This window comes from Amphibalanus amphitrite, unplaced genomic scaffold (assembly GCF_019059575.1).
Source record: "Amphibalanus amphitrite isolate SeventyFive unplaced genomic scaffold, NRLGWU_Aamphi_draft 000165F_arrow, whole genome shotgun sequence".
NCBI lineage: Eukaryota > Metazoa > Arthropoda > Thecostraca > Balanomorpha > Balanidae > Amphibalanus > Amphibalanus amphitrite.
In genome coordinates this window covers 176,223-201,509 of record NW_024881660.1, presented here as the reverse complement: position 1 = coordinate 201,509, position 25,287 = coordinate 176,223, and the positions used below count along the sequence as shown (strand labels likewise).

Here is a 25,287-nt window from a genome sequence, read left to right as displayed (position 1 = left end):
TTAACCTCACAATTTTGAGTGTCCGTTAAAACATCCGTTTAAACATCTGTCTAAATGTCTATTTAAAATTCAATTTAAAATTCCATTGAAGAGCCCATTAAAAAGTCCATTTTAAAGCCCATATCAAGGTACATTTAAACGACCATTTAAAATTATATTTAAATGTTCATTTGAACGTCCATTTAACAGTAATTTAAACGTCCATCTAAACTTCCACTCGAACGTTCATTTAACCCTCGCCCGTATTGATGTTTTTCCAGCCACGAAGGTATAAGGGGGGGGGGGGGGTCCGTTGGACCCCCCCTTGCCGTTTCGCCCCTGATCGAGCTAGAGCTTCGCGGAAAAAACGAGCGTGTTGCCCGTGACGAGAGGAAGCCGACGATACCCGATTTTAAGGTCCTTGGTCATCGGTTGACCTTCCAGGTCAGGTCAATGACCCAAACGTCGGGAAAATCGGGACCTGTTAGAAAGTCGTAAAGCGTGGCTGCTATGGGGTTTTTCGGGGTGCTGATCACGAATATCATGTTAGTTTTGATCACAGATGATGTTTTCATGCATTTAGGTCAGGTCGGGTCAGGTCAGGTCAGGTCAACCAGTAAGGGTATTCGTAGTAGGTGGCAACCGCCTCTGACCGCTTCGTAACATGTTACGAAGGTGCCAAAACTACTTCGTAAATGTTCATATGGTTGCTAAATTCGAATTCAGCTCCAAAAACTGGCCTAGAAACATGTAAAACTCGCAGCGCATCGCAGCGATGACCAGCTAAAGGATCATAAACATAAATGGGAAAACTCATGGGCTGAGCGATACGGTGGAGATATTTGCTGGCATGACGTATATAGAAACATTTTTGAGGCAACTTTATCTTCTTCTTATAGGGCATTGCATTACAAAATTGTTACCCGTATCCATGCCACAAATACATTGCTTCATAGGATAGGTATCGCAGACAGCGACGAATGTGTAAATTGCCATGATGCTCGAGATACATTAGCACATAAGTACTGGCAATGTTCAATGGTACGTAGTTTTTGGGATGATATTAAATTATGGCTTCTCGAGAGCAATATCATTACAAATGGAGATCAACTTTCTGAACTGAATGTGCTTCTTGGGACTGCAAATAACAACCTTACCAATCACGTAATTATATGTACCAAGGAGATTATTAGACGGGGTAAGGGATTGCACTTACAACATTTGCTTCAGTGCCTTAAAAGAGACAACGTAACTGAACATTACATTGCAAACATAAACGGAACAGTGGACCTGTACCAGAAAAAGTGGGAACATTTTCCGAGTGACATATAGTGACAAAAAAGTGAAAAAAGGGTCAGTGGAAAACGATGTGCGCGAAACAAGCCCCCGCCCCTATGACCCATCCGGGCCAACCCGGGACTGGCCCCTCCTGTGAGGGGCCGGTCGGCCGGCCGGGCGTGCGGAGCGCCGACCTAGACGGGTCGACGCTTCGCTCGCCCGGTCGGTGGTTAGGGGGCACCGCCCGGGGTTGCTTGCCGGGCGGTGCGGGCGGGGGCTGGCGGCCCGCCTGGAGCGCCGGGGAGGTAGCCATCAGATCTCCCCGGCTGGGGAAGCATCCCCCAGCTCTCCCCAGGGCCGTGGACGGCACCGTCCCGGCCTGGCCAGGCGGGCCGCCGATGGTGAGCACAATGTTTCATGCTTATTTTTGCCGGTGTTTTTATGTGAACTGTGTAAATAAAACTGTGAAAAAAAAAATAAAAAAAAAAACATGTAAAACTCGAAAAAGTGAACCGAGGTCATCAAAGGTCAATGACCTGACCTGACCTTCCGGTGACCTTGACACCCACCCTAATGCATGGGAACAACATCATATCCCATGTTTGAACGCTTAAAACCACGAAAAGACTGCAAACGCGCGGCTAATGCGAGCCGACATATGCCGAATCATGATTCCGGCCAAACATGGTCTCAAAAAGTAGGTCACAGGTCAAAGGTCATTAGGGTCAGGGTCATGAAAATTTAAGGGTAAGTGTAAAATTAATTAACGCGAGGGTACTGAAAGTTTCGTCGCGATCGGCCGCTTTTTACGCGAGTTATTCGCGAAAAAACCGAAGGGGGTCCGTTCGACCCCCCCCCCTATCCGGGCGAGGGTTAAATGACCATTTAAATGTTGATTTAAACCTGATATTTTGAACTTGCATTTAAACGCCGATTTAAATGTCTATTCGAATGCCCTATTTATGAAACGTTTATTTACACATCCATTGAAATACATATGAAAACACTGATTTAAAGCAAATGCCCGATCAAACACTTTTCTATCTATATTACTATTTGAGGAGGGTGCGTCTGTCCGTTACCGAGGTCCCGACTTGGTGGTGCTTTGCGTGGACTGCAGGCCAGACCGTTGCACCTAGCCCGGTGAAATTTGCACAACTCATAGATCAAGGATGCGCGACGTGCCTTTGAGGGGTCTCAGCTCGATCGGGTCGATAGGGAGCGCGTGGTGCGTGCTCAAAAAGTGCAAATTCGCGTCATAGACTTTACATGTATAAATCGGCGTGCGAAATCGGGCGAAAATGGCTAATTTTGGCCGACACGGGTCCAGTTCCCGTGCAATATCTTGGTGACCAGGGATCCGACCGGCACGGGGAAAACAGCATCGTGTACAGAATTGAACGGGCTATTGAATGGTGTGCAATGCAGAGGATAGCACGCGCCACGTGCACCGGAGAGGGTACTTTTATTTGAAAAATTGCGGTTTTTGAGGGATTTTGGAATTAATTTTATTTTTAGGTGACCGTTAAATGGAGCGAGTTGAATCAACGCCTATTTGCAAGAGAAAGGTACCGCCTCTCATATAAAAATTATGAAAAGCTGATTGATCCAAATCAAGGTGGTGCAAATCACAGGAGAAAATGGTGTTTGTCAATTTTGTGCCACTTTATTAATCACACGGGGTTTGCTGCATAACCTGATACCTTTGGCAATTGAATATGGTACCATTGGATAGAGCATTCAATTCTGTCCAATATCCACTCTTCATTTTTGCATAATTAGCAACAGTATCCTTAAAAATGTAAATGTTCCAAACCATTACATTGTCATTTTTAGCGAAATTCATCGATGGCCCTCAAAAGACTTCACGCCAGTTTTCGAATCATTCTAAAGTAGAACGCATGATAATACGACACGGGCACCTCGATGCGATGTATCTTTTTTGCTTTATTAGAAAATGCTTGGCCTTCAAAAAGCAATCGAACGAAATGGATACCAACCAAATCGACACAGACCAACCCAATACCCACGGGTCAACAATAACCCTTCTTCGCGTTGCGGAGCACGCGGGTAACCCTAGTTAAAACCCATTTTAACACAACATCAAACACGACCAAATTCGTCAGCAAAAATACAAAACACAACACAAAAATGGAGAGCGCGATCCAAGCATGAAAAGGAGAGACAGAACACAAAAGGCGCGAAGCAAAGCGGACATTGACAGCGTTAGAACAAATCCACATCATTGCGGACAAACGGCAGCGTTGGCGCCACGGTGTGTGGATATCAATGAATTAGCAACGACAAACTAAAGACTGGTTAAAATAAAGTATCAAGTAGTAAAAGATGCATAAAATCGCGTGACGGAGGTCACTTTTTACTTATATGCATGTCTAGTAATAATCGTCTAGGAAATTGACTGCGTAATTATTGCGCTAATTACGAGCGTTCACTAATACGTTTATTTATACATACATCTCCCTCACCCTGGCACGCGTAGTTATTCTCACATTCTGATTTATGAATAAGATGTAGTGCACACATTTCGAGATTATCACTTACCAGCGAGTCCCTTGGGGGGAGACATTGCCCTCGGCGGAGGATCCTTCACTTTCCGATAGTTGTCCCGAACCTGACAGATACCGGCATTCAGTTATACTCGTACATACAGTGCGCATTAGACGATAGCCCGAGCTAGACACTGGCATTTAACACGTGCTGGAACTGAATGGATGTCAATAGTGTCATTCATGTAGTAACTAGCACGTATGATAATAGGGATGCTGAATACTGCATACATATGTCAGTAGCCGCTATAGGCTGGCTCATGCACTGAACAACGTCGAGCATCTTATTTACATCGACGCACCATATTCGTGAAAGTCCCGTTTACGCACAGAGCATAAAACAACATAACGGAGCGCCGCGGAAAAGGAGATACAGTTCCAGACACCAGATCCGTCAGGGGGACCCACCCACCTTGGCCTCAAACTGGTCGATCCTCTTGTTCATCCGCTCCTTCATGGAGTCGAGGCGCGCGCCTTCCTCATTGAGCTGCTGCAGCGTCAGCTTCCTCTCCTGCGGGAACAGGGCAGACGCGAATGGTGACCGGGGCCCGAGAGTCGCCGGGGAGGCTCACAATCGGCCGACGGCAGCCGGGATGGCAGCAGGCCGCCAAACAGACCCGATCAGCCTCCCACAAATTCACAATAACTGTACCACACAAACTGCCAATCGAGTCTCAACGCAATGGACCCCTCGCCGTCGGACCTCTCCAGTCTCCTCTCCGCGTGACCTTCCACCTCGATCACTCTGTTCCCGCCCCGCCCCTCCATATGCCCCTTACCTCGGGGTCAGCCGACAGCCGGTTCACCCCCTGTGTTCCTCCATCCCGGTGTCCCTCACCTGACCAGCTCTGCTACCCTATGTGTCCCGTCCCCTCCCCTCCCTCCCTACCTAACTCCCCTCCGGGTCCGCCGGTAGCTGGTCCAGGCTCTGTGTTCCGCCCCTCCCTTCCTCCCTCACCTCCGGGTCTGCTGGTAGCTGTTCCATGCTCTGTGCCCCGTCTGCATCCCTCCCTCACCTCGGGGTCAGCCGGCAGCTGATCCACCCTCTGCGTTCCTCCTCGCCCCTCCCTCCGTCCCTCACCCTCACCTCCGGGTCCGCTGGCAGCTGGTCCATGCTCTGTGTTCCGCCCATCCCCTCCCTGTGTCCCTCCCTCACCTCGGGGTCTGCGGGCAGCTGGTCCATGCTCTGTGTCCCGTCCCGCCCCTCCCTGTGTCCCTCACCTCGGGGTCCGCCGGCAGCTGGTCCAGGCTCTGTGTCCCGTCTGTCCCTCCGTTACCTCGGGGTCTGCTGGCAGCTCTGCCACCCTCTGTGTTCCGCCCCTCCCTCCCTCCCTCCCTCCGTTACCTCGGGGTCCGCCGGCAGCTGGTCCAGGCTCTGTGTCCCGTCTGTCCCTCCGTTACCTCGGGGTCAGCCGGCAGCTGGTCCATGCTCTGTCTCCCGTTTGCATCCCTCCCTCACCTCGGGGTCTGCCGGCAGCTGGTCCATGCTCTGTGTCCCCTCCCCTCCCTCCCTCACCTCGGGGTCAGCCGGCAGCTGGTCCAAGCTCTGTGTCCCCTCCCCTCCCTCCCTCACCTCGGGGTCAGCCGGCAGCTGGTCCATGCTCTGTGTCCCGTCCCCTCCCCTCCCTCCCTCACCTCGGGGTCTGCCGGCAGCTGGTCCAGGCTCTGTCTCCCGTCTGTCCCTCCCTCACCTCGGGGTCAGCCGGCAGCTGGTCCAGGCTCTGTGTCCCGTCTGTCCCTCCCTCACCTCGGGGTCTGCTGGCAGCTCTGCCACCCTCTGTGTTCCGCCCCTCCCTCCCTCCCTCCCTCCCTCACCTCGGGGTCAGCCGGCAGCTGGTTCAGGCTCTGTCTCCCGTCTGTCCCTCCCTCACCTCGGGGTCAGCTGGTAGCTGGTCCAGGCTCTGTGTCCCCTCCCCTCCCTCCCTCACCTCCGGGTCTGCTGGCAGCTGGTCCATGCTCTGTGTTCCGCCCATCCCCTCCCTCACCTCGGGGTCGGCGGGCAGCTGGTCCATGCTCTGCTCGTATTCGGCCTGCCGCTCCAGGTACTCCTTGGTATCGTCGCGGATGTCGTCCAGGATGAGCTGCGTCTCGGCCACGCGGTACTGGATCTCCAGGGCCTCCTCCTCGTCACTGTCCGGCAGGAGCTGGTCCACCGGGACGCCGGAGAGCGCGGCCAGCTCGGCGCCGTACGCGCGCACCAGCACCGACCGCTTCCGGGCTGAGGGGACCGGGGAGGGGACGGTCAGTAGGACCGGGGAGGGGACAGTCAGTGGACGCGCGCACCAGCACCGACCGCTTCCGGGCTGCCAGGGACCGGGGAGGGGACGGTCAGTAGGACCGGGGAGGGGACGGTCAGTAGGACCGGGCAGGGGACGGTCAGTAGGACCGGGGAGGGGGACGGTCAGTAGGACCGGGGAGGGGACGGTCAGTAGGACCGGGCAGGGGACGGTCAGTAGGACCGGGGAGGGGACGGTCAGTAGGACCAGGGAGGGGACGGTCAGTAGGACCGGGGAGGGGACGGTCAGTAGGACCGGGCAGGGGACGGTCAGTAGGACCGGGGAGGGGACGGTCAGTGGGACCGGGCAGGGGACGGTCAGTGGGACCGGGGAGAGTAGGACAGGGGAGGGGACGGTCAGTAGGACCGGGGAGGGGACGGTCAGTAGGACCGGGGAGGGGACGGTCAGTGGGACCGGGGAGGGGACGGTCAGTAGGACCGGGGAGGGGACGGTCAGTAGGACCGGGGGGGGGGACGGTCAGTGGACGCGCGGACAGCATCGACCGCTTCCGGGCTGAGGGGGACCGGGCAGGGGACGGTCAGTGGGGAGGGGGTGCAGCACGACGGGACGGAGGACACAGAACACAGCGGGCACAGCGGGGGGTACGGGGCGGGTACAGCGGGAGGTACAGAGGGCACAGCGGGAGGTACGGAGCGGGTACAGCGGGAGATACAGTGGGTACAGCGGGAAGAACAGAGTGCTTACAGCGGGAGGAACGGAGCGGGTACAGAGCGGGAGGTAAAGTGGGTACAGCGGGAGGTACGGAGGGCACAGCGGGAGGTACGGAGCGGGTACAACGGGAGGTACAGAGGGTACGTACGGCCGGAGGAACAGGGCGGAGACACACCCGGCAGTCGTAGGAATAGTCCCTGTATGAAGGACGGTCGCAATTTGCATGCCAGGGGGACGAACTGGGACGGCCACACGACCCCAGCCGGTCGGATTAGTCTCCCCGCAGACCAGCAATCATACGCACATTCTGCCGAGAGGGACATGGCCTCTGTTCTGCTCATACACATGACGATTTTAGTCACAATAGGTATTGTATTCGGACGCTAAAGTCAGCGTGCCCAAAGAAGCTTTTTTTGCGCGTGCCTGATGTTTACCAGCCTATCAAAAACGACTTCGTAGCATTGGAAACCCAGACGCTGAAGCCAAGCGAAATCTGCCAGCGGAAAGCGTCCCGTCCTGCGCACATACTTCAACTGGCTGCAGCTGCTGCCACCAGCCGCCCATAGACAATACCAGAGTGTTTGTATGGAGTACCAGAGCGACTCGAGTCTCCTCAGGAGACCTCAGTGCTTTACCAACCGAGGTGCAGGACGGACGACGCAGACCATGCATACAGATTTGCTGTCGACCGACATCCCAAGGAGACAAACTTTTCTTCAATAGCAGCAAGCACCCAGCTTCGCATCGGCAAATGTTCTCTTTCGCACATGATTTCTTCTTTACCCCAACGTCTTCGTGATATTTGCACCAAAGCTCATGCAGTTACGGTCTTGTTCCCATGCACGTCTCATTAGATTATCCCCCGAGAACTCCAAGCCGCACGGTCCTGAGCATTGCACAATGCACAATGCACCGCTGTCGTGCCATCATGCACAGTCACCCACCTGGCTGGTCGGTGACACAACTGTGACGTCACCGGTGTCGAGGCAGTACTGACGATGACGTCACTGGTGACAGAGTCACTATTGCCGCGAGGAGAGTGCTCCTCCTTTACCAGCTTCTCCCTTCAGACGAGAACTCATTGTCGTACGACACAGCCTCAAACTAGCGTGAAACGTGCTTCCAGGACGTTTATTGAGAAATAGCGGCGAAAACACGCAAGTCATCCAAACGAACAATCGAAATGAGCGTCTTAACACTAACTAAGCTGGACTATGAAAGCACATCCCACTAGACATCGAGTCCAGAGCAACGCGAGTGAAGCGGAAAGTGACCCCGATTTCTCCACTGCCCGAGCCGAGGCTCACGAGCGCTCCGAGCTCCCAGATAAGGTTCACCCAGCTTTACGGCAGCATCGTCAACTATAATCGCTGATATTCACCACTTTGGATGATGGACAACATTCACCCACTTTGGAACACCACTAACCGCACACTTTTGATGTTTTTTTTTTTTGACATGTTGATTGTAACGTCTAACGATTCCAGGAACCAGGCAGGGGCAGCCAGTCAACGGCCGGGCTCTTGGCTCTCAAACATCGTCTACCAGCCAACAGAAAGAAGCAGTGCCCCCGAAGTAGCATAGCAGAGTGTTCCCCAGTCATTAAAGAGCATACCTCAGCCATCAGCAAGCGTCCCTCAGCAATCAGAAGGCGTCACGCATCCACCAGAGAGAGACTTAAGCCATCAGAGAACACCACTCAGCCGTCAAAGAGCGTCACTTGGCCATCACAGGGAGTCTCTCAGCCACCAGACACGGTCCTCAGCCATCAGAGAGCGTCCCTCAGCCCCCAGAGAGCGTCCCTCAGTCCCCAGAGAGCGTCCCTCAGTCCCGAGAGCGTCCCTCAGTCCTCACAGAGCGTCCCTTAGCCACCAGGCAGCGGTCCTCAGCCGTCAGAGAGCGTTACTAAGCCCCAGAGAGCGTCCGACAGTCGTCATAGACCGTCTCTCAGCCATCAGACAACGGTATTTGTCATCAGCAATCGTCCCTCAGCCGTCAGAGGGTTCCTCCTTCAGCCACGAGGAAACGGCCATTAGCCCTCAGAGCGTCCCTCAAACATAAGAGAGCGTCCCTTGGTCATCAGTGAGCGTTCCTCAGATCATGAAATTTCACCCATTAGCCATCAGACAGCGACTATAAGCCACAAGACGACCATAAGCATTCAGACAACGTCCATTGACATCACCTGGCGGCTATCAGCCGTTGCCTGTGTCCTCCCGCTGGCTGAAGTGGAGGCGGCCGCTCGGTTTCTCAGACAGCAGCTCCCCCTCAGACAGGAGCTCTCCCTCGTCCGACTGGAGCTGGCCGTCCCCAGGCTCGTCAGACAACAGCTGCCACGAGGAGGAATCCGAGCTGACGTCCAACAGGGCAAAGGACGAGCTGGAGTCCGTCCCCTCAGCTTCAACTCCGCGGGCGACAGGCCCTCCGTCATCTGCGCCCTCGCCATCGTCACACTCGTCGTCGGCACACTTATTACTTTCGTCGTCGCTATCGCTTTCAGTTTCTTCGTAGTTACCTTTGCTGCCCTCATCGTCTTTGTTGTGGTCACTGTCTTTGTTGTGGTCATCGTCTTTGTTGTGGTCACCGTCTTTGTTGTGGTCACCGTCTTTGTTGTGGTCACCGTCTTTGTTGTGGTCACCGTCTTTGTTGTGGTCACCGTCTTTGTTGTGGTCACCGTCTTTGTTGTTGTCACCGTCTTTGTTGTCACCGTCTTTGTTGTTGTCACCGTCTTTGTTGTTGTCACCGTCTTTGTTGTTGTCACCGTCTTTGTTGTTGTCACCGTCTTTGTTGTTGTCACCGTCTTTGTTGTTGTCACCGTCTTTGTTGTTGTCACCGTCTTTGTTGTGGTCACCGTCTTTGCTGTTGACACCGTCTTTGCTGTTGACACCGTCTTTGTTGTTGACACCGTCTTTGTTGTTGACACCGTCTTTGCTGTTGACACCGTCTTTGCTGTTGTCATCGCCCTTGTAGTCATCGCCTTTGTTGTCGCTGTCGCCGTCATCGCTGTCGCCGTCATCGCTGTCGTCGTCATCGCTGTCGTCGTCATCGCTGTCGTCGTCATCGCTGTCGTCGTCATCGCTGTCGTCGTCATCGCTGTCGTCGTCATCGCTGTCGTCGTCATCGCTGTCGTCGTCATCGCTGTCGTCGTCATCGCTGTCGTCATCACTGTCGTCATCACTGTCGTCATCACTGTCGTCATCGCTGTCGTCGTCATCGCTGTCGTCATCGCTGTCGTCATCACTGCCATCGTCATCGTCGCCGTAACGGCTTTCGTCATCATACTCTTCATTCGGTTCGTCCTCATACTGTCCGTCCTCCTCCTCCCCATACTGTCCGTCCTCCTCCCCATACTGTCCGTCCTCCTCCCCATAATGTCCGTCCTCCCCCTCATACTGTTCGCTCTCCTCATACTGTCCGTCCTGCACCTCCTCTTCCACATACTGTCCGTTCTCCTCCTCCTCCCCATACTGTCCGTCCTCCTCCTCCCCATACTGTCCGTCCGCCTCGTCTCTATAATGTCCGTCCGCCTCCTCCCCATACTGTCCGTCCTCCTCCCCATACTGTCCGTCCTCCTCCCCATACTGTCCGTCCTCCTCCCCATACTGTCCGTCCTCCTCCCCATACTGTCCGTCCTCCTCCCCATAATGTCCGTCCTCCTCCCCATAATGTCCGTCCTCCTCCCCATACTGTCCGTCCTCCTCCCCATACTGTCCGTCCTCCTCCCCATACTGTCCGTCCTCCTCCCCATAATGTCCGTCCTCCTCCCTAAACTGTCCGTACTCCTCCTCCTCCTCCTCCTCCTCCTCATACTCTTCGTCGTCGTCGTCGTCCTCCTCCTCCTCCCCATACTGTCCGTCCTCCTCCTCCTCCTCCTCCTCCTCCCCATACTGGCTGTCCTCCTCCTCATATCCTTCGTCGTCGTCGTCGTCGTCTTCGTCGTCTTCGTCGTCTTCGTCGTCATCGTCGTCATCGTCGTCATCGTCGTCATCGTCGTCTTCGTCGTCTTCGTCGTCTTCCTCTTCCTCCTCCCCATACTGTCCGTCCTCCTCCTCCCCATACTGTCCGTCATCCTCCCCATACTGTCCGTCACTCAGTCCCTGCCTCTGAGGGGTGCCGTCCGCACAGGGCCGGCCCGGGGCGCCGCACATTCGCGATGTGATCAGAGCGACCTCCTCATCCAGTAGCGGGGACGACATCAAATCGCTAACAGGATCAGACAGGACCCCGGCCCAGGGCGGCGCCCAGGTGGGGCTCGCTGTCCAGTCATATGGTGTAAAGGCCGTCCTTACATTGTTTGTAACCATCCTCTTCGATCTATTTATGTTCAACATCAGACCGCCGCCGTTACTCCAGAACCGGCAGAGGGTCCCCTTTGAACACACACCCGAGCAGAGCACCCCGCAGCCGCGGTCATCGTCCAGCAGCTCAGAGACCATCCGCTCCAGGCGGGAGGCCAGACCCGGAGACGGGGCACGTAGCGGCTGACACGGGGACGGGTCACGGTCCACCAGGTCAGAGACCATCCGCTCCAGGCGGGAGGCCAGACCTGGGGATGGGACGCGCCGCTCTCGACCCGTGGACGGGTTACCGTGCAGACCCGGGGACGGGTTACCGTGCAGACCCGTGGACGGGTTACCGTGCAGACCCGTGGACGGGTTCCCGTGCAGACCCGTGGACGGGTTCCCGTGCAGACCCGGGGACGGGGCCCGCCGCCCCCGGTGGGAGGACAGACCTGGGAATGGGGCGCGCTTCTGACCTAAAGAGGAAGCGTTCGTCCCCTGACCTCGGGACGGGGCGCGCAGCGGGTGACCTGGTGACGGGTCACGGTCCACCAGGTCAGAGACCATTTTCTCTAGGCGGGAGGCCAGACCTGGCGAAGGGACGTGCCGCTCCTGTCTCAGTGACGGTGAACGCCGCTCCGGACCTGGCGACGGGACGCGCTCCGGACCTGTAGAGAGGGTGCTCTGCCTCTGACCCGGAGAGGGGACGCTCTGCCCCTGACCCGGGGTCAGGTCACGGTCCGGACTCGGGGAGGGGACGCTCTGCCCCTGACCCGGGGTCAGGTCACGGTCCGGACTCGGGGAGGGTGTTCGCTGCTCACCCCGCTCCTGCCTGCCGACGGAGAAGGCGTCCTGCCACAGTGCGCGGCGGGCCGAGGGCCGGGCGGCGGCGCCGCGCCGCGCCTCCCTCTGCGGGCGCTCCTCGTCGGAGCCCGTCTCGGCCTCGTCCACCAACTCGTCGTCGTTGTCGCTGCCGGAGTCGCCGCTGGCGCCGCCGCCTTCGGAGCTCGTCTCGCTGTCGTACCCGCCGCTGGAGGCTCCGTTCGCGCCGTGCCCGTTGGCAGCGCCGTTGGCGGCCCCGTTGGCAGCGCCGTTGGCGGCCCCGTTGGCAGCGCCGTTGGCGGCCCCGTTGGCGGCCCCGTTGGCGGCCCCGTTGGCGGCCCGGTTGGCAGCGCCGTTAGCGGCTCCGTTGGCAGCTCCAGCCGCGCGATTTGCATCGCTCTGGAAACAGAAAACCTGTTCAACTCCTCGACACTCAAACAGGATAGAAGTTAGTAGTTCGGCGGCGAGGGAGTTACTGGACAGAGGGTGCCGACTATGTGCTAAATGCAACCCGTGTCAGAGCGACTACAGGTACGGACAGTTACGGTATCTAAGCACGGAACAACAATCGGTGTTACGTATCCAGTGGCTCGTGACAGAAAATTACACTTGTGCTTTCACTACCAAAGTGAGTACGGTTTGAAAATATCAAGCGTTGCTTCTCAATAACAGTAACATTCACGATAGCAATGTTCTCAGCATCCGCAAATAAAGCCGATAAACATAAATTGGGACTGACGAGACGTCCAGTGCGTTCCAAAATGTCAGCCCGCCCTCGCACTGCTCTGTAACACATAGACGCTTAGAACTCACCAGTGCCTCCATGTTCTGCTGGATGGTCTCGTAGTTGAGCAGCATGTTGAGCACCTTGGTGAAGCCGTGGGAGGAGGCGATCATCACAGGAGTCAGCCCGCTCTGTGAACGGAGCAGCAGGCTCATCAGGAGGCTGGCCTGACTGCAAGTCGTCACTAAAAGCGACACGATTCGATGATGCCGCATACATAGAACTGAGCGCACGCCTCAGCACTGCGTCAATGAAAAATGTTGCCGAGTCACATTACGCAACATATTTGTGTATTTGCACAAATATGTTGTATTTGTGCAACATATTTGCAACATATTTGTATACGTGTATTCATAAGGTATGACGGCTTATATGTTTTGGGTAAAAGGCAAACTCTCAAGCCGTGTTTACAAACTGAGTACCTGCTGTTTGCGGCGCGGGTAGGCACCGGTGCCCCCCTCTCCCCCCCCCCCCCAGCCACTGACCTGCAGTTTGCGGCGCGGGTCGACGCCGGTGCCCCCCCCCCCTCTCCCTCGCGGTGACCTGCCACTGACCTGCAGTTGGCGGTGCGGGTCGGCGCCGGTGCCACCTCTCTCCCCCGCGGTGACCTGCCACTGACCTGCTGTTTGCGGCGCGGGTCGGCGCCGGTGCCCCCCCCTCTCCCCCGCGGTGACCTGCCACTGACCTGCAGTTGGCGGTGCGGGTCGGCGCCGGTGACCTGCCACTGACCTGCAGTTGGCGGTGCGGGTCGGCGCCGGTGACCTGCCACTGACCTGCAGTTGGCGGTGCGGGTCGGCGCCCTTGGCCAGCAGCAGCAGCGTCAGGTCGGCGTGGCCGCCGTCCACGGCCACCGACAGCGGCGTCATGGTCTTGTTGAGCGGGCTGTCCACCTGTGCGCCGCGCTCGATCAGCAGCTCGGCGGTGTCCGTGTGACCGGCGGCGCAGGCGGCGATCAGCGGGGTCCGACCGTCCATCGTACGGTAGTTCTGGGGGAGTCGAGGGGATACAGGTCTGAGGTCACTACCGTATATCTCAGGCGGCGATCAGCGGGGTCCGCCCGTCCATCGTACGGTAGTTCTGGGGGAGTCGAGGGGATACAGGTCAACACTGTGTATCTCAGGCGGCGATCAGCGGGGTCCGCCCGTCCATCGTACGGTAGTTCTGGGGGAGTCGAGGGGATACAGGTCACCACTGTGTATCTCAGGCGCCCGTCCATCGTACGGTAGTTCTGGGAGTCGAGAGGGCACCGGTCAACGGGAGCCGAGAGGGCACAGGTCAACTTTGTATACCTCAGGCGCCCGTCCATCGTACGGTAGTTCTGGGAGAGTCGAGAGGGCACTGGTCAACGGGAGTCGAGAGGGCACAGGTCACCACTGTATACCTCATGGCGGCCGTCCATCGTACGGTAGTTCTGGGGGAGTCGAGGGGATACAGGTCAGTGGTCACTACTGTGTATCCCAGGCGCCCGTCCATCGTACGGTAGTTCTGGGGGAGCCGAGAGGGATACATGTCAACGCTGTATGTATAGACCAGGCGGCGATCAGCGGGGTCCGCCCGTCCATCGTACGGTAGTTCTGGGGGAGTCGAGGGGATACAGGTCAACTTTGTATACCTCAGGCGCCCGTTCATCGTATGGTAGTTCTGGGGGAGCCGAGAGGGTACTGGTCTGAGGTCACTACCGTATATCACAGGCGGCGATCAGCGGGGTCCGCCCGTCCATCGTACGGTAGTTCTGGGGGAGTCGAGAGGATACAGGTCTGAGGTCACTACCGTATATCTCAGGCGGCGATCAGCGGGGTCCGACCGTCCATCGTACGGTAGTTCTGGGAGAGTCGAGAGGATACAGGTCACTACTGTGTACCTCAGGCGGCCGTCCATCGTACGGTAGTTCTGGGGGAGTCCAGAGGGGATACAGGTCACCACTGTGTATCTCAGGCGGCGATCAGCGGGGTCCGACCGTCCATCGTACGGTAGTTCTGGGGGAGCCGAGGGGATACAGGTCAACTTTGTATACCTCAGGCGCCCGTTCATCGTATGGTAGTTCTGGGGGAGCCGAGAGGGTACTGGTCTGAGGTCACTACCGTATATCACAGGCGGCGATCAGCGGGGTCCGGCCGTCCATCGTACGGTAGTTCTGGGGGAGCCGAGGGGATACAGGTCAACTTTGTATACCTCAGGCGCCCGTTCATCGTATGGTAGTTCTGGGGGAGCCGAGAGGGTACTGGTCTGAGGTCACTACCGTACATCACAGGCGGCGATCAGCGGGGTCCGGCCGTCCATCGTACGGTATTTCTGGGGGAGCCGAGGGGATACAGGTCACTACTGTGTACCTCAGGCGGCCGTCCATCGTACGGTAGTTCTGGGGGAGTCGAGAGGATACAGGTCAACACTGTGTATCGCAGGCGGCGATCAGCAGGGTCCGGCCGTCCATCGTACGGTAGTTCTGGGGGAGCCGAGGGGATACAGGTCACTACTGTGTACCTCAGGCGGCCGTCCATCGTACGGTAGTTCTGGGGGAGTCGAGAGGGCACCGGTCAACGGGAGCCGAGAGGGCACAGGTCAACTTTGTATACCTCAGGCGCCCGTCCATCGTACGGTAGTTCTGGGAGTCGAGGGGATACAGGTCAACACTGTATACGGCGGTCGGCAGCGTCCGGCTGTCAACTGCGCGGTACTTCTGGCTAGGTTAGGTTAGGTAGGGAGAGGCAGGGGAGGAGCATATGTCAATCCGCACGTCTGATGATACATAGATTCACCACTGAATGATGCCTACAATAGATACATGAAACGTACATTTTGTTGTAAATGCTTAGCGAACAGCGAATGGAGAGAGATAAGAAAAATTACACGCGCTAAAATATTCAACTACATTAGTTCTATTCTAATGACATTCTATGCGCACGTCTACTTAATGGTCATTGGTCATCTGGGTTTATAATAAGCACATGCATTGATACAACAAAATTTACATGCTGGATTTCACATTTCCATTAGTGCGAACTTACGAGCACGTTGAGCTCGTTGTCTCTGTCGATGTCGAGAAGCGTCTCTATGATGTGCACTTGTCCGCAGGAGGCTGCGCTGAGCACAATCGTCTCCACACGGGGCTTGGTACCCTTCTCCTGTTCATGTCTCTTCAGTAACTCCCTGGAAACCGGCGACAGGGCAGGCAGTCAGCAACGCTTCCCGGTATAGGACTAGGTGCGAAAGAATCGTAACACAAAAATGATATGCATTCGCCAACAGCGATATATCCGTTGAATGCGAATGTCCAATCGAATGTCGAATAGTTTTCGAACAAGATATAGTTTTCGACTAATAGTTTTCGACGGATGCTTCCCATGTTTCAGACATCGAACGTCAGATGTAATGACTTTTTGTGGAGCTAGCTAAATTCACTTTAAGGTCTGTTCTATACGGGTCAAGTAGTGGCAGTTTAGCTTCGAATACGATTAGAGCAAAAGAGCAGATGGAAACGAGTGCGGCTAACGAATATGAATGTAACATTAGTTATATTTACAATAAACTTGAAAGAAAAAGCAGGGAGCACACTCACAGTATGGTGTCGGTGTGACCAGCGCGGATGGCCTCGAACATCGAGGACACGTCCGTGGCTACGAACGCGTCGTGCTGAGGACGGAACAGACGGGCAGCGTCAGTCACCGGCGTCAGTTCGTCAGAAAACCAGAACACACACACACACACACACACACTGACGGTGAGACTGGCACCGTCGGCTTCCGGCGTCAGTGCATAAGAAGGCTCTAAGAAGCTCAAATTATTTCAACTGAGCCGTAACTAACACAGCATATCGACACCTTTTTTTAAACCCCACATTTGTTCTCCCGTGAAGTTCAGACAAGTTGTTTAGAAACCTTCAAAAAAGGTACAGTCACTCGATTTTTCTCAAGTTTGTCTGTCTTGGCAGATCAAGCAATGCCAGAGCAAGCTTACGAACACACAAATTTGATCAGGATCGGACGATTGGACACTACTAAAAAGAGATCTTTCGTGCTTCCCGGAAATTCACCGGAGAACAGATGTGGGGTTTAAAAAAAGGTATCGATATATTGACGAGCACGGTATGGAGCACAGAGTGACGGCCGACAGTCACCTTTATCAGCAGTTGGGCGCACGCCTGTCGGTCGAAGGCCATGGCTCTACTTAGCGCCGTATCGCCGGTCCTCTTGTTGCGGTACTCGAAGTCGGCCTTCTCCACCAGCAGGCCCTTCACCAACAGGACGTTTCCAGAGCTGTGGCGACAACAGAATATACGGTTATACATCAGCAGGCCCCTCAATAACAGGACGTACCCAGAGCTGCGGCGACAACAGAATATACGGTTATATGTACATCGGCAAGCCCATCACTAACAGGACGGTTCCGAGCTGCGGCGACTACAAACCACGGTTGTTAGAACATAAGGGGTGAACATTTCAATCTTTAAACATTCCTTCATTCTTCACATGACCTCTAGTTTGGCGGCCTCAAACAGCAAAGCCCACATCCGGTGCTCACTGCTCACTGCTTATTATTGTTCTCCAGACACCTCTGTTCCCTCCCCTCTCTCCCCCTCAGACCACCCTCTCTCTCTCTCTCTCTCTCTCTCTCTCTCTCTCTCTCTCTCTCTCTCTCTCTCTCTCTCTCTCTCTCTCTAACTCTTCTACCCCCTCTCTCTCTCTCTCACCCTGCGGCCAGTATCAGTCGGGTGTCCCTGCTCCCCCCTCTCTCTCCCTCTCACCCTGCGGCCAGTATCAGCGGGGTGTCTCTGCTCCCTCTCCCTCTCTCTCTCCCCTCTCCCTCTCACCCTGCGGCCAGTATCAGCGGGGTGTCCCTGCTCCTCTCTCTCTCTCTCTCTCTCTCTCTCTCTCCTCTCTCTCTCTCTCTCTCTCTCTCTCTCTCTCTCTCTCTCACTCTCTCCCCCCTCTCACCCTGCGGCCAGTATCAGCGGGGTGTCCCTGCTCCCCCTCTCTCTCTCCCTCTCACCCTGCGGCTAGTATCAGTGGGGTGTCCCTGCTCTCTCTCTCTCTCTCTCTCTCTCTCTCTCTCTCTCTCTCTCTCTCTCTCTCTCTCCTCTCTCTCTAACTCTAACTCTTTCTACCCCCTCTCTCTCTCTCACCCTGCGGCCAGTATCAGTCGGGTGTCCCTGCTCCCCCTCTCTCTCCCTCTCACCTTGCGGCCAGTATCAGCGGGGTGTCTCTGCTCCCTCTCCCTCTCTCTCTCTCTCCCCTCTCCCTCTCACCCTGCGGCCAGTATCAGCGGGGTGTCCCTGCTCCCCTCTCTCTCTCTCACTCTCTCACTCTCTCTCCTCTCTCTCTCTCTCTCTCTCTCTCTCACTCTCTCCCCCCTCTCACCCTGCGGCCAGTATCAGCGGGGTGTCCCTGCTCCCCCCTCTCTCCCTCCCTCTCACCCTGCGGCCAGTATCAGCGGGGTATCCCTGCTCTCTCTCTCTCTCTCCCTCTCACCCTGCGGCCAGTATCAGTGGGGTGTCCCTGCTCCCCCTCTCTCTCTCTCCCCCTCTCTCTCTCTCTCTCTCTCTCTCTCTCCCCCTCTCTCTCACCCTGCGGCCAGTATCAGTGGGGTGCCCCTGTTCCCTCTCTCTCTCTCTCTCCCCTCTCTCCCTCTCTCTCACCCTGCGGCCAGTATCAGCGGGGTGTCCCTGTTCCCCCCTCTCTCCCTCTCACCCTGCGGCCAGTATCAGCGGGGTATCCCCATCCCCGTTGACATGGTTCACGTCTGCTCCGCGCTGTACCAGCAGGCCGACCGGCTTGGTCTCCCCGCGGGAACAGGCCAGCGTCAGAGCCGTCTCCTGTGACACGGGCACAGGTCACAGGTCAGTGACACGGATACAGGTCACAGGTCAGAGACACGGGCACAGGTCACAGGTCAGTGACAGGGACAGAGGTCACAGGTCAGAGACATGGGCACAGGTCACAGGTCGGTGACACGGGCACAGGTCACAGGTCAGTGACACGGGCACAGGTCACAGGTAAGTAACACGGGCACAGGTCACAGGTCAGTGACACGGGCACAGGTCACAGGTCAGTGACACGGACAGAGGTCACAGGTCAGTGACACGGGCACAGGTCACAGGTCAGTGACACGGGCATAGGTCACAGGTCAGTGACACGGACAGAGGTCACAGGTCACAGACACGGGCACAGGTCACAGGTCAGTGACACGGGCAGAGGTCACATGTCAGTGACACGGGCACAGGTCACAGGTCAGTGACATTTGAAACTCCAAGGTCATTGCCAGATTCCACCTCGCATAATGTCACAAATTTCCTATATCCATGGTAAGGTAATGCATTCCCATTATGTGTAATGTAATGGTCTGCATACGTTTGTCAGTAGAATGGTTTATCAATCACGCAATTCCCTCCCAACAGCCGCGCGATCAGAAGTTATCCAGAGCAAAAAGCTCGCTCCTCACCCCGTCATAGCTGGAAGCGTGGTTGACATTCGCCCCAGCTGCGAGGAGTTCCTGAAAAAGATCGCCATCCATCGTCATTTAGTACCAACTAAAATGTTATATAAATGCCTAATAGGCTAAATAGTTGATGTAGCGTTTCACCATTGGCCTTTATGTTTACAAGCCTGCATGCATTTCTCGTTAGTCAGCTAACTGGACTGGGAGTTAAGACAAAATATAGCGCTCGACGTAGCTGTTGAGCGCTTCAGCGACGCTTTGGCGGGACCACTGGCGCTCCTAGTCCTCACTGCCGTCGGACCTGCGAGGGTAGACTGTACCGCAGCGCGCGGCGGCGCGGCGGCACAGTCTACCCCGCATGTCCGCGGCGGACGGCGGAGGACGGGTGGGCAGATAGACCGCCGCCGGGCCACACGGAGTTCAACCAGCGCGGCGTAGGTAAAAGGTAGCGATTTACATAACTGTCATCTGACCAACCAATAACAGAATGCTGTCATTTGACACGTTGTTAAGCTAAAATAACGAAATAACCATTCATAATCAGGCACGGATGAACCCTGGCTTTTACATCAGCTGCCTCGGATACCTGACTGCGTCACTTGGCCTGAGTTGCAACAAACGCTCCCGACTGTGCGCGCAAGAGCACATTTACCATGTAGGGGAGACCCGGGAGGTACGAGTATGGCCCCCCTGGAGGTATGGGCCATCGCAGTTTTGAAGAAGTTTTGCGTATTTTTTTCACATTTGACTGCGTAAATTGGTAGCAGCCATTTAGTTATACAACCCTGTGCTTTCCAAAATCTTACTCAGACTCCTTAACCCTATTCCTGGCGGGCTCCGCCGGGACAAGAAACTGGCGGGGGGGGCCGATTCGGCCCCCCTTCAGATCTAAAAAACTACACATCGCAGCGACAAACGGCGAACGGCGTTTGATAGGTCGTTTAAAGATCTACAACTTTTACATAATTATATTTTCAAGTCAGGTCAATATTGAGGTCACCAGAGGTCATCAACGATAAAATGTTTTGGAATTAGTTACCTATATAACTTCTAAACTAAGAAACATAGAGACATAAAATCAATACATTTTTTGTTGCTCTCGCCGAGGCGATGCGAAATAAGTATGTGATGACCTTCACAGGTCAATTTGAAATTTGACCTGAGGTCAAGGTCAGGTCATTCATCAATGAGGTTGTGCGGTATGGTCATGCTGCATACCAAACGACGCGCCTTGACCAGGCGAGCAGTTTGGTACCACTTACAAGTCTTTAGCACCATCATGTCGTGATTTATTGACAGAAAAACGATTTATGACGTCACATGACCTCAGATGACCTTTGCCGGTGCCCCTGTCAATTAGCGGCACCAGGATCATCACCGATGAGATAATCGTCCATAATACTGAAAGAATTGGGTGGTTTTGACTCGTTTACACGAAGCAGGAGGCGTTTCAATATTTTCCCATAGGCTTGCAATGTAAAGGTCACGAGTCTGGCCTGACCTCAGGTCACAGATATGAAAATTCTGAGATATACAAATTACACATACTGGTACCCTAACTAAAGCCTGAAGAGAAGAAATTGATCGGTCAAAAACTCTAGCTCTGGCGTGATTGCAAACTTTTCTGAGGTAGGGTCACTAAACCGCCTCTGGGGGCGTTCCACGACAAATCGACAAATAAAAAATTAAATTTGCACCCTCACATTTTATTACTCGTTGAAAACTGGTGTAAGGGGTTGTGATGGGCGGGGAAGCCAGCTGTGGCAAGGATTTTTTTCTTCGAACAACGGTTTCCGAGATATAGCCTCGGGCAATTCCTGCAGTTCGCGCTGCAGCCCTATGTTTGGCGGCCTATAACTCAGAAACTATAGGTTTTTTACGATAAAACTTACATGGTTCAACACACAATCAACCAACAAACATTTTGGCTATCTCGGATTTTCAATTTTTGAAAATTTTGATCACGTGACCTTTTGTCCTATTTTTCGAAGAGTGACCTTGATATTTCCCCACTGAAAGTTGCAATTTTGTCTGATGACGATTTAAAGCCTTATCAAGTATCATTCATATGCGATAATAAAAAAGTGGTTATCGCCCTGCGTTGACCTCAGGTCAGGTCAATTTTATGACCTGTCCATTATTACGAGCGGGAGCGACAGCGATATCTCGAGAATAAAGCAAGATAGCGACAAGCGGTAAACGGTAAAGGGTACAAACGGATAAGGTCTATAATTTTTACTGAGGTCATTTTCAGGTCAGGTCAAAGATGACGTCACAGGAGCTAAAAGGAAGTCAAAATAGCGGCACTTTACATATATATATATATATGAAGTTTTTCTCGAATAACTTTCAAGGTATTCCAGCTAGGAACAAACTAATAGCACCATCGTGATCCTCTCGTCGATCCGCATCGAAACATATGTATTTTGACCTCGAAAGGTCGAAAGGTCAAAAGTTGACCCTAGGTCACGTGAATCCACCCTAGTCAGGTCAGGTCTGGTGACCTGACCTGAGATCAGATCAACTCAAAATTTTCAGAAATGTTGCGTAAAAGCCTTTTCTACGCTTCGTTCGAGCTCGCAAAGGCGTTGTTGTGATTATGGGTCTATGTATTGTGCACTCCAACAATGCCTTTGGGTGAGGAAAAGCCCACAATACATAGCCGAAGACGAGGGAATGTACATTGCACAACGCATCAAGCATGTACGCGAAGCTGCACAATTACACGAATGATAAAATACAGTCGCGTCGGTGGCGGAGGGGAGGTGGATGGCGAAAAGCAGGAAGCGCCGCGCTCAGCCCACGGCTCAGTGGCTGACTGCTCTCGGCGGCGCTGCGAGCGCGAATGACCCGGGCTCGGGTCATGCGGACCTGACGAGCGGGCGGTATGACGCAATCACATGGGCGGCGCTCGCCCTCACCGCGGAGAAAAAACATTATCAGTTGACTTATAATGTTACATTTCTACGCTTCGTTCGAGCTCGCAAAGGCGTTGTTGTGATTATGGGTCTATGTATTGTGCACTCCAACAATGCCTTTGGGTGAGGAAAAGCCCATTACCCCCACGAACCCGAGAACGATGCGTAGGCAGGTAAGCTTAGCAAAATTAAGTGCAGATAAAAATTTGCATAAAAGTAAAACAAATGCATTCACCCGGCGCATGTCCGGCACACAACATACAATAGCCGCAAACGGTAACTGAGGAGCGCGTGAGACGCAGCTCGCTTCAACACCAGCACATGGTCCGCAACACACGCAACGTGCTTGCAAATTAGCCAGACTACATCTGCTGCATACACGGAAGCCCCAGCGAGTTCCATTACGTTGAGAGTAATGCGCTGCTATAGCACGGGGGAGACCAGCAGAACAGGGACTACAGAACATTCGTGTCGCGAATTTCGGCTGGCGTAACTGGCACCAAACTTGGACCGGCGCGCAGCTGCATGAGCGGTTGTAGCGGCGTAACTGGCACCAATCTTGGACCAGCGCACGGCTGAGCATTACAACGAAAAATCGGCCGGCGTAACTGGCACCAATCTTGGACCAGCGCACGGCTGAGCAGTGTAGCGGCGAGACTGGCACCTTTCTTGGACCAGCGTACGGCTGAGCAGTGCAATGAAAAATCGGCCGGCGAAACTGGCACCAATCTTGGACCAGCGCACGGCTGAGCAGTGCAACGAAAAATCGGCCAGCGTAACTGGCACCAGTCTTGGACCAGCGCACAGCTGAGCAGTGCAACGAAAAATCGGCCGGCGTAACTGGCACCAATCTTGGACCAGCGCACGGCTGAACAGTGCAAAGAGAAAGTTCGGCTGGCGGAACTGGCAACCTTTCCTTTCGGACCAGTGCACGGCAAGAGAGCCAGGAGAATCACTTACATGACTCCTCTGGCCAAACTGGCACAACGACCAACGCTCAGTGGAGCATGGCGACTAACACGCACCGGAAAGAGAGCACGGGAAGAAGCACGGAATACTACAACTGCGTCGTGGCCAGGACTCTATGGCACTGCAAGTGCACCAGTATGTTCCTGTAGCCCGCAACGGACCATTTCGCCGCGACGGAGAGGGGCAAAAAAACAGCGTGAAAATGGCATGGAACGTTGAGCAATTTGAACGAAACATGGTGACTTGCCGGCGAGCGTTACATAGCTGTCCCAGCTCTAGCAAAGGCATTGCAGTACGCAAATCTCTGCTTGGCCAAAGGTTGTCAACATTTGTGACGCTGACTAGAAACAGGCTGTCAGAAGCCGACTCCCGAGGAAAGTTCTGCTCCTTTCAGACAGCGTGATAGGCTCGTGTCGTAGCAGGAGCCAGCGCCACTGCCATGAACACTTCTATGGATTACGGGGACGTGGTAGCCCCAGTCCCATGGCCTGGGCAAAAGGACCAACATCATCGGCCATGCCCTGAGATCCAAACGTGCTGTCTTTCTGACCGCCATGCGATGGTACGGACGGAACGTGCCTTGGTGCAGATCATACGTTCGGCGTAGGAAAACACTCCCAAGGCCGATCCACCCACGCACGCAAGTTATGAAACCAATGTAAGATTTGAACGTCGCGATAGGGGAGATTTTTAAGCGTTAATAGCGAGCCTAATCCGTCCTACCCCGGTGATCACTCTGGAGCTTCTCTTTCTGCCCGCTGGACGCACTCATGCTGATGTATCTACAGTACTCATTAAGAACTTGGAATGTAAAACATTCTTTACGTGGGAATGTGAGGATACGGTAGGGCTCCTTTGCCTTGCTAGAGCAAAAAGGAACGTGGAGCTCGCTGCACATGCGCTGAAGCAAATTCAGAGACGTCATGAATGCCGTCTTTGAAAAAAATATCAGCACAGAAACCATCCGTCCGAGAGGATTGTCTATGAGTCAGCTATATTTGGGGGTCGCTATTTCTAAGTGTCTGTGTTCTAACTTATAAGGTGGGGATAAATTCATTAACAGATCGGCCTCCGGAAGGGAGAGGTAGCGGTTAAAGTGTTACATCCCCGGCGTTTTCGGGAATAAGTCTGCTCGGGAAAAACTTTCTTATCCATTGACTGCTTGAGGAAGCAGGACCGGCAATGCGACCCGCGCGTCTATCGCAACTGACATATGCATCCACTATAATGGGCGACGGATCACACGAATGAAAATAGATTTGGCCGCTTGCTACTGAGGGCAGCCCCCAAACATCCAATTATGAAGCAGTTTTCGAAGTCTTACACCAACATAGGGCGCGAGAAATAAGTTATAGCTACTAAGAAGCTCACGAAGAACGACATGTGGCACGCTGATGGCGAGCATTCTGCCAGCGGGTAGTCTGCTATTCCCGAGGAGCGAGTAGGGCGGCGTGAGGGGTGACCGGCCGCTGGCTGCGAATGGCGTTGCGGCGGGGGCAGCGGAGAGCGCCGTGGTTTCCGCGGCAGACACGCCAGGAGTGGCTGTAGTGGCAGCGACCGTGCGTGCATCCACCGGAAACACAGGAGTTGAGAACTCCGCACCCCGAACGCCCCAGCTCCTACCTTGCTGATACGCTGGTGAGTGGTGATGCCGCGGCCAGTGGAGTTGAGCCAGATTGGCGAAATAGCATCAGATTCGCCCCACTTTGTACACTGTACAGGTGTGGAGGGAGCTCACTAGCGCGTGTTAACCACTTGTCATATTCCCTCCAAGAGAGCCCCATGCCGGGTGCTGAGAGAAAGCTGACTTGACGCATGTGAGCGACATTCTCAGGATGGGCTCAAGTAACCACCCGTATATCGGACAAAAACTACTGACTGCGAATGTCTGGATGACGCGTATGGATGGCTTGGCTGCAGAAGACCACCCACAACGCTGAAGGTGCCGACACTACAGACTCCTCATGGCGAGGATCAGAGGTACAAAACCAGTTGTCAAGATTGACAAAACGGTGGCTCTCGATGTTGTATCTGATAGCTGATACACTAAAAGTGATGTATTGTAATTATTATTTTTTATATCTAATTTTAAAGGCATGTCGCTGAACCTGAGGTATTACCTGGGTGTTCGTCTCCTCCGGAACTGCGCCGGCTACTCGAGACCTAGAGATGGTCCCGACGACGTGTGCTGCGTAGATGGGACGGGGATGACAGCTGGTGCAGCGGCCGCGACTGGCTGCCTGAAACATCCCGACGACTATCCCGTGCAGCTGTTTTTTGCTGATCGCGATGGTATCGGCAGGGGCTGCT

At 54.6% G+C, this 25,287-nt stretch overlaps 1 protein-coding gene across 1 annotated transcript in view; it reads right to left on the bottom strand.

The window, feature by feature from the left end:
- LOC122383493 (ankyrin repeat domain-containing protein 17-like) overlaps positions 1-25,287 on the bottom strand; it is a 55,094-nt gene that overhangs the window by 12,151 nt on the left and 17,656 nt on the right. The window contains exons 3-13 of the mRNA XM_043369995.1: positions 19,094-19,144; positions 18,343-18,467; positions 16,773-16,911; positions 16,215-16,288; positions 15,664-15,805; positions 13,432-13,644; positions 12,688-12,789; positions 11,874-12,273; positions 5,810-6,042; positions 4,237-4,335; positions 3,820-3,889 (exon numbers count right to left, since the gene is read on the bottom strand). Of these exons, the coding sequence (XP_043225930.1) occupies positions 3,820-3,889; positions 4,237-4,335; positions 5,810-6,042; positions 11,874-12,273; positions 12,688-12,789; positions 13,432-13,644; positions 15,664-15,805; positions 16,215-16,288; positions 16,773-16,911; positions 18,343-18,467; positions 19,094-19,144 (1,648 nt within the window). The remainder of the gene's footprint in view (positions 1-3,819; positions 3,890-4,236; positions 4,336-5,809; positions 6,043-11,873; positions 12,274-12,687; positions 12,790-13,431; positions 13,645-15,663; positions 15,806-16,214; positions 16,289-16,772; positions 16,912-18,342; positions 18,468-19,093; positions 19,145-25,287) is intronic.